This window comes from Neovison vison, chromosome 2 (assembly GCF_020171115.1).
Source record: "Neovison vison isolate M4711 chromosome 2, ASM_NN_V1, whole genome shotgun sequence".
Taxonomy (NCBI): Eukaryota; Metazoa; Chordata; class Mammalia; order Carnivora; family Mustelidae; genus Neogale; species Neogale vison.
This window is the reverse complement of record NC_058092.1, coordinates 65609892-65622071: the sequence shown is the minus strand read 5'-3', so window position 1 is coordinate 65622071 and position 12180 is coordinate 65609892. Positions and strand designations below refer to the sequence as shown.

At 34.3% G+C, this 12180-nt stretch overlaps 2 protein-coding genes across 24 annotated transcripts in view; one reads left to right on the top strand and one right to left on the bottom strand.

Moving 5' to 3' along the window:
- The window catches only part of FUBP1 (far upstream element binding protein 1), a 34045-nt gene extending 23356 nt beyond the window's left edge, over nt 1-10689 (top strand). For 6 of the 17 annotated variants that reach the window (XM_044238514.1, XM_044238513.1, XM_044238510.1 and 3 more), the window contains 2 exons: nt 5417-5562; nt 5799-5925. In XM_044238514.1, the coding sequence (XP_044094449.1) occupies nt 5417-5562; nt 5799-5840 (188 nt within the window). In that variant the 3' untranslated portion in view covers nt 5841-5925. The other 11 variants (XM_044238512.1, XM_044238511.1, XM_044238507.1 and 8 more) reach the window with 7 other exon arrangements.
- Nucleotides 10690-10729: 40 nt separating this feature from the next.
- The window catches only part of NEXN (nexilin F-actin binding protein), a 53439-nt gene continuing 51988 nt past the window's right edge, over nt 10730-12180 (bottom strand). For 5 of the 7 annotated variants that reach the window (XM_044238519.1, XM_044238523.1, XM_044238524.1 and 2 more), the window contains 2 exons: nt 11740-12100; nt 10730-11648 (listed from right to left, as the gene is read on the bottom strand). In XM_044238519.1, coding sequence (XP_044094454.1) covers nt 11635-11648; nt 11740-12100 — 375 coding nt within the window. In that variant the 3' untranslated portion in view covers nt 10730-11634. Of the gene's footprint in view, nt 12101-12180 lie in introns of all 7 variants that reach the window. The other 2 variants (XM_044238522.1, XM_044238525.1) reach the window with 1 other exon arrangement.

Below are 12180 nucleotides of genomic sequence, written 5' to 3'. Positions count from 1 at the left end.
TTTTTCCTCCCAAACAGTATATTCTATTTAGGGTGATCATATAATTTATTGTTCAGATATGGATAGTTCGAGAATAACTGAGGATGCTCTTCTGTCAGAACTTATGGTCACCCTAAGTTTTATGAAATAGTGTCACCATTTTAAAGATTTGAACATTTGCAATTGCTGCAGTTAAAGATCATTGGATCTGGGGCGCCTGGGTGGCTCAGTGGGTTAAAGCCTCTGCCTTTGGCTCAGGTCATGATCCCAGGGTCCTGGGATCGAGCCCCACATCGGGCTCTCTGCTCAGCGGGGAATCTGCTTCCCACTCTCTCTGTCTCTGCCTGCCTCTCTGCCTACTTGTGATCTCTGTTTGTCAAATAAAAAAAAAAAAAATTAAGATCATTGGATCTGACTTGAATTTTCACAGTGGTTAATATGCCAGAGATGTTCTCTATGTTAATATTAAAAATAAGTAAAAATAGGTGTGTTTGTGGACTAGAGAATTATTGGGGAATTAGTGCAACTTGTGTTTTTGTATATTTTATCATTCATTTGCAGCATAGCCATTAATTACTGTTTAACTTTTTCATACTTGCCCAAAGTGAGGGGTGTGTGTTGAATATAATCTGTGAGGTCTTAATACCATTCAGATTTTTAAGGATAGACATCTCACCTTGCCATTCTTTTTTCATTTTCTATCTTTACTCTGTTGACTATAAAATTTTAATTTTATAGATAGTGTCCTGGATTCTGTTGAATCCTTTGGGGAGAAAAAAAAGTTACAGAAATAATTAAATAATACTGTGTTTGGCTTAAGAACCTCCTTATCCCCTACTTTTTTTTTTTCCTTTCCCCAGTTGTATGTTTTTCTGTAGTATGACAGTGATCAGCTGTTAATTTATGGAGCAAAGGATTCTCTCACTTGTAAATCTTAAAGAAAATAATGTTAAATTGCCAGGTCTTTAATGATAGCTACAAAGTCAATTTATTTTTTCCTTTAAGAGTTCTTTTGTTAAATGACTGGTTGCTTTACTCTCATTTCTCCTAGGTGCATTACTGGTCCTTAGGATACTTTTAGAACAACCACACATAAGTGACCTTAAATTAGTTTTTAAGATTAATCTTTATGTATGTATGTATCTGTGTATGTATTTAAAGTAATCTGTATACCAATGTGGAACTTGAACACACAACCCTGAGATCGAGTCACATGCTTTACTGAGACAGTTTTCAAAATTTTTATATTTTACTTTTTTATTAAGATTTTTATGTTTATTTCAGAGAGAGAGCTTGTGAGCAAGGAGAGAGACAAAGGGGGAGAGAAGCAGACTCTGTTCCAAGTGTGGAGCCCAATGCAGGGCTTGACCCCACCACCCTTAGATCATGACCTGAGCCAAAATCAAGAGTCAGGTGCTTAAGTGACTGAGCCAGACAGATGCCCTCAAAATTTTAAATGAAAGGGAAGAAAGTAATAAAATATTAGGGAGATAAAAATCTATCTCCAAATCCAACTCCCTTGTTTTGAGAGGCCAAGTTGAACTCTTCCAGTGGCAGAGCTGGGATTTTCTAGGACTTTGGACATTTTCCAATTCCCAATAGAGTGTCTTCTTTACCAAACTGGACAGGCTGTCCCAGCTTTTGAAGGCAAATTTCAGCTGCTTCTCTTTATTATTATTACTATTTTTTTTTTCTTTAAGATTTTGTTTATTTAGCAGACAGAGATCAGGCCGGGGGGTGGGGGGAGCAGGCTCCCCGCCAACCAGAGAGCCCGTTGAGGGCCTTGATCCCAGGACCCTGGGATCATGACCTGAGCCGAAGGCAGAGGCTTAACCCACTGAGCCACCCAGGTGCCCTTCAGCTGCTTCTCTCTCTCTTTTTTTTAAAAAGATTTTATTTATTTATTTCACAGACAGAGATCACAAGTAGGCAGAGAGGCAGGCAGACAGAAAGGGGGAAGCAGGCTCCCTGCTGAGCGGAGAGCCCAGTGGTGCGGCTCTATCCCAGGACTCAGGGAATCATGACCTGAGCTGAAGGCAGAGGCTTTAACCCACTGAGCCACCCAGGGGCCCCCTCAGCTGCTTTTCTTAACACGAAATATTAATACTATAAATTTGTCATTGTTAGCTTATAAGTAAATAAGCCTCTTGAAACAGGAGTTAAGTTTTTAAATCTGAATTTCCTGGGTTTTTTTTTTTTTTTAAGATCTTATTTGTTTGACAGAGATCACAAGTAGGCAGAGAGGCAGGCGGCGGGGGGTGGGGGGACGAAGCAGGCTCCCTGCTAAGCAGAGCGCCCAATGTGGGGCTCAATCCTAGGACCCTGAGATCATGACCTGAGTTGAAGGTGGAGGCCCAACCCACTGAGCCACCCAGGTGCCCCTGAATTTCCTAGGATTAACACCATCAGAATTTAGGAGAGAAAGTCATAAAGATGAGATTATAGAGTTTATGAAGGAAATTTTTAGTCTTAATAAGGAATGGCAGCCAACATGGAAGATGAGGTATTTTTGAAGCTAGAATGAAGGAAACTTTTTTGTAATAAGTAAACACCCTAAGGAGATGAAACAGGATTTCAAAGTAGAGAATGGCAGTAACCCTTTGGAAGAGGGATAGTGAAGCATTTTTGGAAAAACTGAGAGTTGAGGAAGGCCCTTAAAATGTTAAACACTGATATGGTAGACTGTCACCTTTGGTGTGTCGTACCTTAATGGGTGAAGGCCCAGGGGGATGGGTGGTGGAGGGTGAGTGGTAGGGGAAAAGTGGTTGTGGGAAAGATGCAGGTGTTTAGAGAGATAATTTAGAGTGTTGGGCTGTAATAATAGAATGTTCTATGTGAACTCTAGGCCAAGTCTCCTTTCTTGAGTAAAATGAAAGTAAAACCAGGGCACCTGGATGGCTCAGTGGTCTAATCCTTTGCCTTCTGCTCAGGTCATGATATCAAGGTCCTGGGATCAAACCCCACATCTGGGCTCTCTGCTCAGTAGGGAGCCTGCTCCGCCCCCACACCCCCTCCCCCGCCTGCCTCTCTGCCTAATTGTGATCTCTCTCTCTCTGTCAAATAAATTAAAAATCTTTTTTTAAAAAAATGGAAGTAAAACCTCTTACATATTATAAACCTATATGTAAATATTAAGTAATGCTCTACAGCATAAACTAAAACTATCTGTCCTCAAAACAGTTTTTGAACCTAAGGATAAAGGGAGCAAGCTAAGGACATTCCTAAAAGGGGCAGAGAGGCACAAAAGGCTAGGAGATAGCCAAGTCTGAAGTAGATAGAGTTCTTCGGTTACTTTTGGCAGGGCAGGATGAATCACATTTGTCCCTCAGATTGGAGGCATGAGTTGAGTTTTTCTTTGTACACCTTCAAGATTGGAGTGTGAGGTGCTTATGACTTACCAAGTGTTTGTTTTCCTTAGGGTCTTAACATGTTTACCTTTCACTTTCCACAGAAATACTTGAGGAGAGGGTAGGGAACATTGGAGTTTGCTGAATTTTCTTAATGTGTCTCCCTGTTTCTACCATCTTACATTATTTTGCCTCTAGAATGAGTATCTTGACAGTGATCAGTTCCTTTTTGTAAACCCAAAGTAAAAATTGATGGTGTCTTAACCAAGTTTGGCCTTAAATCAGCAGTTTTCAGGTGTATAGTTTGTAAGAGACATTGTGTAGTTTTATTACTGTTGATAATCCTGGGGTATTTGGCAGTTGTCATTGAAACCTGTTTCAGATTTGCTTTAATTTAGTGCCTCCTCATAGGATCAGAATGTTAAACTCAATTCCTCTTTGAAAAGAATTGGGAAAAGCAAAAATAAGAATTTTGTTTGTATTACATGGGATTCTCTGCTGTTGCCTGTATTTATAGAAGGGGGGGTTTTCTTGGGTTTTTAAAGTTACTCATAAATGTTGAAATTCTATTCACTTAATTGCTTCTATTCAGCCAGTTTTGTGATGCTGATAGACACTAATTTCTGCAACTACATAAAGTTAACCTTGTTGGCAATACCCAGCAAAACATAAAAACAGCTTTCTCTGTGTCTATGCTTCAGTATTTTTTGTCTAGCCATAATTCATCAGGTCAAGTAATTACAAGCTAAATAAAATTCTCAAAGGAGCTAAATAAGAAAACACGTGTTCTTTCTCACCACCTTTTTTATTTCAAAAATTTTATACCTTCAGAAAACTGGAAAGTATATTTCCATATTTATATTTGCTACTCAAATTCAACACTTCTTAAAAGCTTACCATATGTACATTGTGTCTGTATGTGCGTACGTATTTATTGTGCCTAAGCCTTTACAAAGAAAGTTGCAGACTTAAATTATTTCAGTAATATCATCAAAGTACACACCATATTTAAATTTCCTTGATTGTTAGGAAAGTGTCTTTTGTTGCTGTGTGTTTGAGTTTTGTTAAATTTTTTTTTAATCCAGAGCCAATTTTAGTTTTGTGAATATATTTAGGTTGTTAAGTCTCTTTAGTCTTTAAATTCAGAAATTACACTACCTAGAAAAAGCTGCTCATGAAAGCTGTGGGGTTTATGTTTCATTGGTCTTGTTGCTTTGAGCCTCTTCAGGAATTGTTCTTAATGTTCTTTGTCAGGTTACTTTTAATATAATTTTGTTGTGATTTGAATACATTGTATTGCAACTCTTAACATCTTATTAAAAGGTATCTTGAAGATTAGTCTTGGTACATACAGTTTATAGGTAACTAATGAGGAAAAAAAATCTTGACAAGATCTTAAAAAAATGAAATATTTAATAGCTTTCAGGTGGGTTTTTTGTTGTTGTTGTTCTCAAAAATGTTCTTTTTCTCCATCAAGGATTTACATTTTATTTAAAACCTATAGTGTAACATCCAAATGAATAAGACAAAAAAATAAAGGTCTTTTGCATCCCTGTGCCCAGCATCAGTACCAGGGTACCATAGATTACTTACTTGAAGTACTTTCCAAACTCATCTTAGAACATTAATTTTCAAATTTTGCATTGGCTCAAGATATTTAAATCTTCTCCTTTCCTAGTTAAAACTATGTGGATAAGTTTCTATTTTGTTTTTTATTGATAGTGATACTCTAGAACTAAAAGTTAATGATTAATATAAGTCAAAAAGAAACAGCATTCTGATTTTTTTTGAATTGCAAGAATCGTTTTCTTATGACTATTTAAAATAAAATAGGACACTAATGAATATATAAAATAAAATAGGAGCAATTCTGACCCTCTGTGCTTGTCTTTATAACCTGTACTTACAGTGGATATAATTTTGTATTAAAATTTAGGGGGTTTTTTTTAGGTCAACAAGGGCAGACACAAGATTATTCAAAAGCTTGGGAGGAATATTACAAGAAGCAAGGTATTGTTTTTATTAGAAATGAGATTCTTTGGGGCTTTTAATTGTGGTTACAGCAACAAAGTTGTTCTGTTTTCTCAAAGGTCAAGCTGTTCCTGCTCCTACTGGTGCTCCACCAGGTGGTCAGCCAGATTATAGTGCAGCCTGGGCTGAGTACTATAGACAACAAGCAGCCTACTATGCCCAGACAAGTCCCCAGGGAATGCCACAGCATCCTCCAGCACCTCAGGTATACTAAACTTGCTAATGTATTGATTTCTGATCCAATCATGTTTTCTGCATGTTTACTGTTTTGTCTGGGATTATGTTTGCCTTTTTAATTTTTATCTGGCATAGCATAACTAAATGAAGTACCTTGGTGTATTGTTTGGGTTTTTGTTTGTTTTTTATAAATGCTTTCTGGCATCTGAGTGCTGAATATTTCTACAATGCCTTTGATTTTAAAAATAAATTTTTTTCCCCCAGGGATTTGCAAATCATGCAAGAAGCCACCACCATTTATATTAACCAGTTTTTCTTTCTTAAAGGATTCACTCCTGAGTTAGCTCCATTTAAAGGATTTTCTTTAACTTTTTGTGTATTTCTTATGTATCTCTTCTGCACAGGGCCAATAATAAGAAGTGGACAATACAGTATTTGCTTCATTGTGTGGGGGAAAAAAACCTTTGTTAAATATATGGATGCAGACGACTTGATGAAGATCTTAATTTGTTTTTGGTTTAAAATAGTGTTTTTTTTTTTTTGAAAATGTACAAAATATCTATCACTACTGATAGGAGGTTAATATTTCTGTGTAGAAATGAAAATTGGTTTGTTTTTAGTATTTAGTGTAGATGTACACATTCCAGCAAATGTATTTGCAACTATTATGTGGTCAATGCTTTGTGATATAAATGTACTTTTTCAATGTATACTTTCACTTTTAAAATGCCTGTTTTGTGCTTTACAATAAATGATATGAAACCTCCTGTGTCGGTAAGTTGGATATGTGGGTATTTAAAGGATTCATAATTTCTTAGCAATGATAAATTAAGATACATATACACAAATATATAAGCTTTCCCCATGAAATATTAATTGAGTTTTTAAACACTGGCATGTTTTTTCCCCCTTGCAGTATAGTAGTAGATTGGAGGATCTTTTCCATTTATTGTATTTGGCTGTTTCAGCACAAGTAATCCTGATATCTTCATTTTTTTTTCCTTCTGTTTGATTAAAACCTGCATGTGTGTACAATGATCTTTTGGCATACTTCCATTGAATTAACAGTGAAATTTCCTTTTATACATGACCACTGTTTCAGATCTGTACTGCTGCTATAACAGTTAACCTTTCTGTTCTTAATTTAATAATTACTTGATTTCCAAGACTGTTTCAGCATAACTAATTTTAAACAGTTTTCGGATAGTGAGTATGAGTAGTCGAATAAGAAGTTTTTTCATGTAAAGAAACTTTCAATGTATACAATATTAGTGTGTTTCTTTTTAAATTTAGGATAGAAAAGTGAATAGTATGCAAAAAGTATAGCTACAGTGCATCTGCCATTGCAACATTATTGGGGTATGGAAATGTTCAAGCTTTTTCCTTTTTTTTTTTTTTTTTTTTCTTTTTGCAGTATAGATAAGCTTTGTTTTGTAAATGCACAAGTCCAATCATTGAATCAACTTAATTTTTTATGTACTTGAAATCACTTTATTACTCTATAACACTCATGCTGAAGTTCTGATATTTTGTTGAAATCCATTGTTTACTCTTTGCATATTTGTTGGCTCTTTGCATATTAATATATTAGACTACATGCAAATACAGTCTGTCTTGCCATTGTCTGTTGAAGTGCAGGTTTGATCCAGCCAGTATAGAACTAGCTCTGTAGGGGTGAGGAGGACTGTGCTGTGTATCATCCTTGATTGTGTTCCTTCAAGGAGCATTGCACTGTAAGTACATCAGAATGACAAATTGATGAACTGCAACAGTATCTTTTTGTCAATGTTCCACATAATGTAAATGCCATACTTTGTGTGAATATTATGTTGGAATACAGTGCTGATATCTTGGAAAACCATAACTGCTTCTTAATTTAACATAGAATAATACATAGGTCTGTATTTTTTTTTTAAGTGAGCTTAATGGGTAAGTATTTTTGATATGCTTTAGCTATAGCTAAAGAAAACTGATCATTAAAATTGAATAGTATTACTCATTGGTGCTCCTAAAAATATTGTTTTTCAGTGTACAGTATGCATATCTTCTATATTAATATGAAAGACTTGAAATGTATCAGACAGAAGTGGTTTTCAGTTTGCAAATATTAAGCAATGTAGCAGTTTAACACCATTTCATAAGTATATATTAATTCTTTCATTGGTGGGGAGCACCAGTTCTGACTATTAAGGGAGATGTACAAGGACATAAATGTTGAGATTACTTACAGGGTAGAAGATAGCAGTTCAGTTCATTATAGATATTTTGAAATGTTTTTGATTGTTTCATAGAACCTGGAGTGACTTCCCTTGCCCTTATTTAGATATGTAGTTCTAGTTTCAAGTTTAATAGTAAAGGAGTTAGTTATGTGTTATCTTTAAGAGTAGGGTTATTGACATGAACAATTTCAGTATTTTGCATGATACTGTTTTATAGATGACCTTTTAGGAAAGTGGTGCATTTATTAATTAAGCTGAAGAAATAGTTCAGTTGGATTCAGTTTCATAACTCACAAATTGGAGGCTGTTGATTTTGATTCATTTAAGGTTTAAAATCTTTATTAATTGCAAACAGTGCAATTATTTATACTTCACAGTGCCTTCCCAGACCTTCCACCTTAGGTTCTGCTGCAAAAAGCAACAGGTAAGCACAACCTAAGGACATATATAAATAAATATTTCAGTACATTAATGTTGTCCCTGTGAGGTTTTTGTGGTTGTGTAATTCAAAAGCAATCTGCTACTGCTTCCCCAAAATGTATTTTGTTATTTATGCTACCATTTCAGTGGAAAGTCTGTAAGTTGTTCAAACAACTGTTTACATTTCTGGGTAATGGTTTTTGGGGTTTTTTTGTGGTTTTGTTTTTGTTTTTTTTTTTTTGTTTTGTTTTTAATGAAAAAAAAAATGATGAGTAGATTGCTGCTGTAATTGAACTACATCCAAACTTTTTGTAATCTTTTCCCAACTATAGAAGGATTGTTAAAATTAAGAAAGAGCAATTACATAGTTTTCTAGATTTAGGAAATCACTTGATTAGAAACTTCAACAGCCTTCACAGTCTTTTTCTGATTGACAGGACATTTTCTTTGCCCTCCAAAGCTATGGAGTCTTTCTTTTTGTCTTATTCTTGAAGTATAATAATTCAGTAAGGACATTATGGGTCAGAGTTTTATTCTATGACCTTTTTTTTTTTTTTTTAGGCAATTCAGTTTTCATAATTTTTATATACACTGAAAAAAGGAAAAATTTATAAGGAATACTGGCAGTATGTTTTTGTTAAGGCATGTGCATCAGTGAAATGTTAACTGTATAGCAAATAACCTTTCATAATCTGTGTAGCAACCAGTATTTTTCTGATTTATAATATTTTAATAACTGACGCTGCATTTATTTTAATTTTTGCCAGTTTAAAATGTTTGTGTTCTTATAAATGATTTTAACTGGTACATATTTTGAGTTAAGATGAATGTATTTAAAGCAGCATCATATCAGTTTTGTTTATTCAATTTCTAAAATGTGCTGATCCTTTTAAAAACTCCTGCTTATCTCTGCAACAAAGAAAAATATTCAAAAATACTGCCTTCATTTTCACACACAGTGCTGAAGATGCTGCAAGCACCAAATCATAGCTCATAAAATCAGGTCCTGAGATAGTTACCCATAAAGAGGAATCCTTTGAGTGTATGCCATTGGTGAGCCGATGAGCATGGACCATAGAAGGGCTCAATGTAGAAGGTAAAATTGGCAAATCATAATTGAAAAATATGAAATGTATTCCCATACATAATATGGTATAGGGTGTAATGTACCTGCTTTTGATCACTTTTCATTTTAAAGTGCTATTCGCTTGATCTTAAATGTTCCATGAACTGTTAAATTTTGTAAGTTATGTAGTTACTGCACCACATTTATGTGTGTGTATGTATTGTTTTAATAGATGATAGGTATGTTAAGAATGGTAATATAAAGGAGCTCTTTGAAACTAAAGAGCCTGTCAAGTTTTGGTTAGTCGTAGTTTGCATTTTTATAAAATATAGATGAATGCTAATAGATTTTGGGGCATTGTTTCTATCTCGAGAGTTTTTTTATTCATTACCATAAGCCTTCTCTGATTCTGCATTTCTTTAAAATGGCGCTAATCTTAACCATGAAATAAATGGAAAGCAGAAAAGGTGAGCCAGTTGACTTGAATGCAATGGATGTTAGGAGTGGTAGAAACAATGTTTAGATTGAAATTGAACTGATTTATTTTATTTAGCACTTAAAAACTTGACAATGTGTTTCGTTTTTAAAAGATATTTTAGTGTGGTGAGACGTAGAATTCTTATGGTTTCATGTTTCTTTTAGAAATGAAAAGTATACTTTTACTTTTAATTAATGAAAATGGTTTTAATACTAAAACTAGAGATTTAATACTAGTTGTTTATAAACATTATAAAATATTTCCTTAGTCAAGCACCTTGGTAGTTAATTCATAAGGGTGGGTTTGGGTAGGAGTAGCAGAGTACCTTAAGAGGGAAATAGGAATATATGCAGAAGTGATAACATTTGTTTGAATACTCTGCCAGGAGAACCAGCTCTACCTGCAGACATCTGTTGTCTAGAATAAGGATATAGAAATGATCAATGAGGATGTCTTTTTATTTTCTGAAAATTCTGCCTCATTTTAAAATGTATTTTAACAATACCTAAAGATAATTTTGACTCTGAAAATAACCTTATTTTTTGTTTAGTCACTTGAGTTTTCTTGCCACAGTATAAATTTCTGAGGGATTTTTTAAATTGGTGCTTTTAAGAAGCAAATCCCAAGGTTTTATTTTCTTCAATGATAGCCCTATAGAAACTCTTAAATGTATTTGCGCATATATATATATATTTTTTCTTATGCATGCTCGATGCATTTTCGTCCTGAGAAAAGTGTTCTCTACAGAAACTACCCGTGTGTAAAAAGAAGATTGGCTTAAAATGGCTACTGTGATGGGAACAGTGTCTTAGGGAGATGCAGCTTGGACTTGAGGTAAATTGAATACTTTACAAACTGTGGTTTAGAGTTTGCTTTAATGACATTGTATGTAAAAGGGCACGTGATTGCTGTAATTTTGTATTGATTATGGTTTCCTCAATAAAAAAAATAAATGTACATTGATCAATATTATAAAGGAGTGTTTTGTTTCTTTTCTAAAATATTGAAAGACTTTTTTAATACAGAAGTTACTTTATTGAGTTTACATTGTAAAATAAAATTGTCTTCCAGAAAACTAAAATATAAAACAACTTGGTAATAGAACATGGTAGTTAATTATTTACAAACTCAAAGAACAGATTTTAAAATTGAAGACTGTGCCATTTTTTTCCCCTCTTAGATCTTGAAACTGTCCATATGTTAAGTGTTTTCTCCTGCATAAACTACTGATGCAAAGTTTTCTCACTAAAATATAATTTGTCAGGCAAGGTCACAACATAAATTTGCTTTGTAAGCTTGAATATATATTACACACATTTGAAAAGTACATGTTAATATTTGTTCTCAACACTCAGAACTCTATATAGGCAGTGGTTTCTATTAAATTCTGACAATTGTTTCTTGAAAGTCTTAGTTTTGTTCTCCATGCTCCCCCTTTCCCTTGAAAGGAATGGTACTCCTTCCCCTTATCTGCTTCAGAAAGACTTTGAAACTACAGCAAGGGAATGATGTATTAAGGAAAACTCAAATTGATGGGTTACAAATACATTAAGTCTCTGTTATTTCGGACTAACTTTAGGTACAAATAGCTCATAAAAGATGTTCTTTCATGCAAAATAATATAATTTTAAAAATATTATTACTGTAAACTTAGAATAATTGAGTAAAATTTCCACTTTGCCCCATTAGATATAAATTAACTTCTGCATTTAATAAGGTGATGAATCTGGTGATCATTTGGAAAGGAAGAAAATATTCTTTAGATGAGCTTGTGGTTTGAAGACCATTATGAAAAGGAATAAAAAGTCAACATAGTGGCACTTCTGGTTTCCATTTTGGCCCCGCCACAGAAAACATGATGTAGTAAGAAAGGGGGAGGAGGGGGAGAAAGAAAGTTCCAGGGAGAGGGAAGGGGAGCTAGTAGTCGTCCGCTAAAAAAGAGAAGAAGAAAAGTGATTTTTTTTTAAAGGAAAAAAATAATTAAATAGAATAAAAATTCTAGATTAAGTGATTAATTCTTACTTTCAATTGTAAGAATACAGGTACTAGCTGCAGAGCCTTTGTTGTTGACTGCTTTACACATATATTCTCCTTCATCTTCTGGGAAAGTTTCTGGTAAATAAAGGCAGTAAGTTTCTCCTCTTTCAATATATTGGTAGTCTTCTCCATCCTGCAGTATTTCTCCTTCAAACCACCATGTAATTTCTGGTTTGGGTTCTCCTGTTACTTTAACAGTAAACCTAACTGGCTCACTGTCTACAACCGAGGTGTTTTTTAGAGGCTTCTTGAACCATGGAGCTCCTGATCTCGTTTGCTCCTCATCCTCAATAGTGGAACCATTCATGATGCTACCACCGTCTTCTTCCTCTTCATCTTCTCTTTTCTATATTAAAATAAGTGCATTCAAGTTGGCATTTAAAGTAGCATTTCAGTAATGCTTTAGTAATAGAATTTCATGTGTAA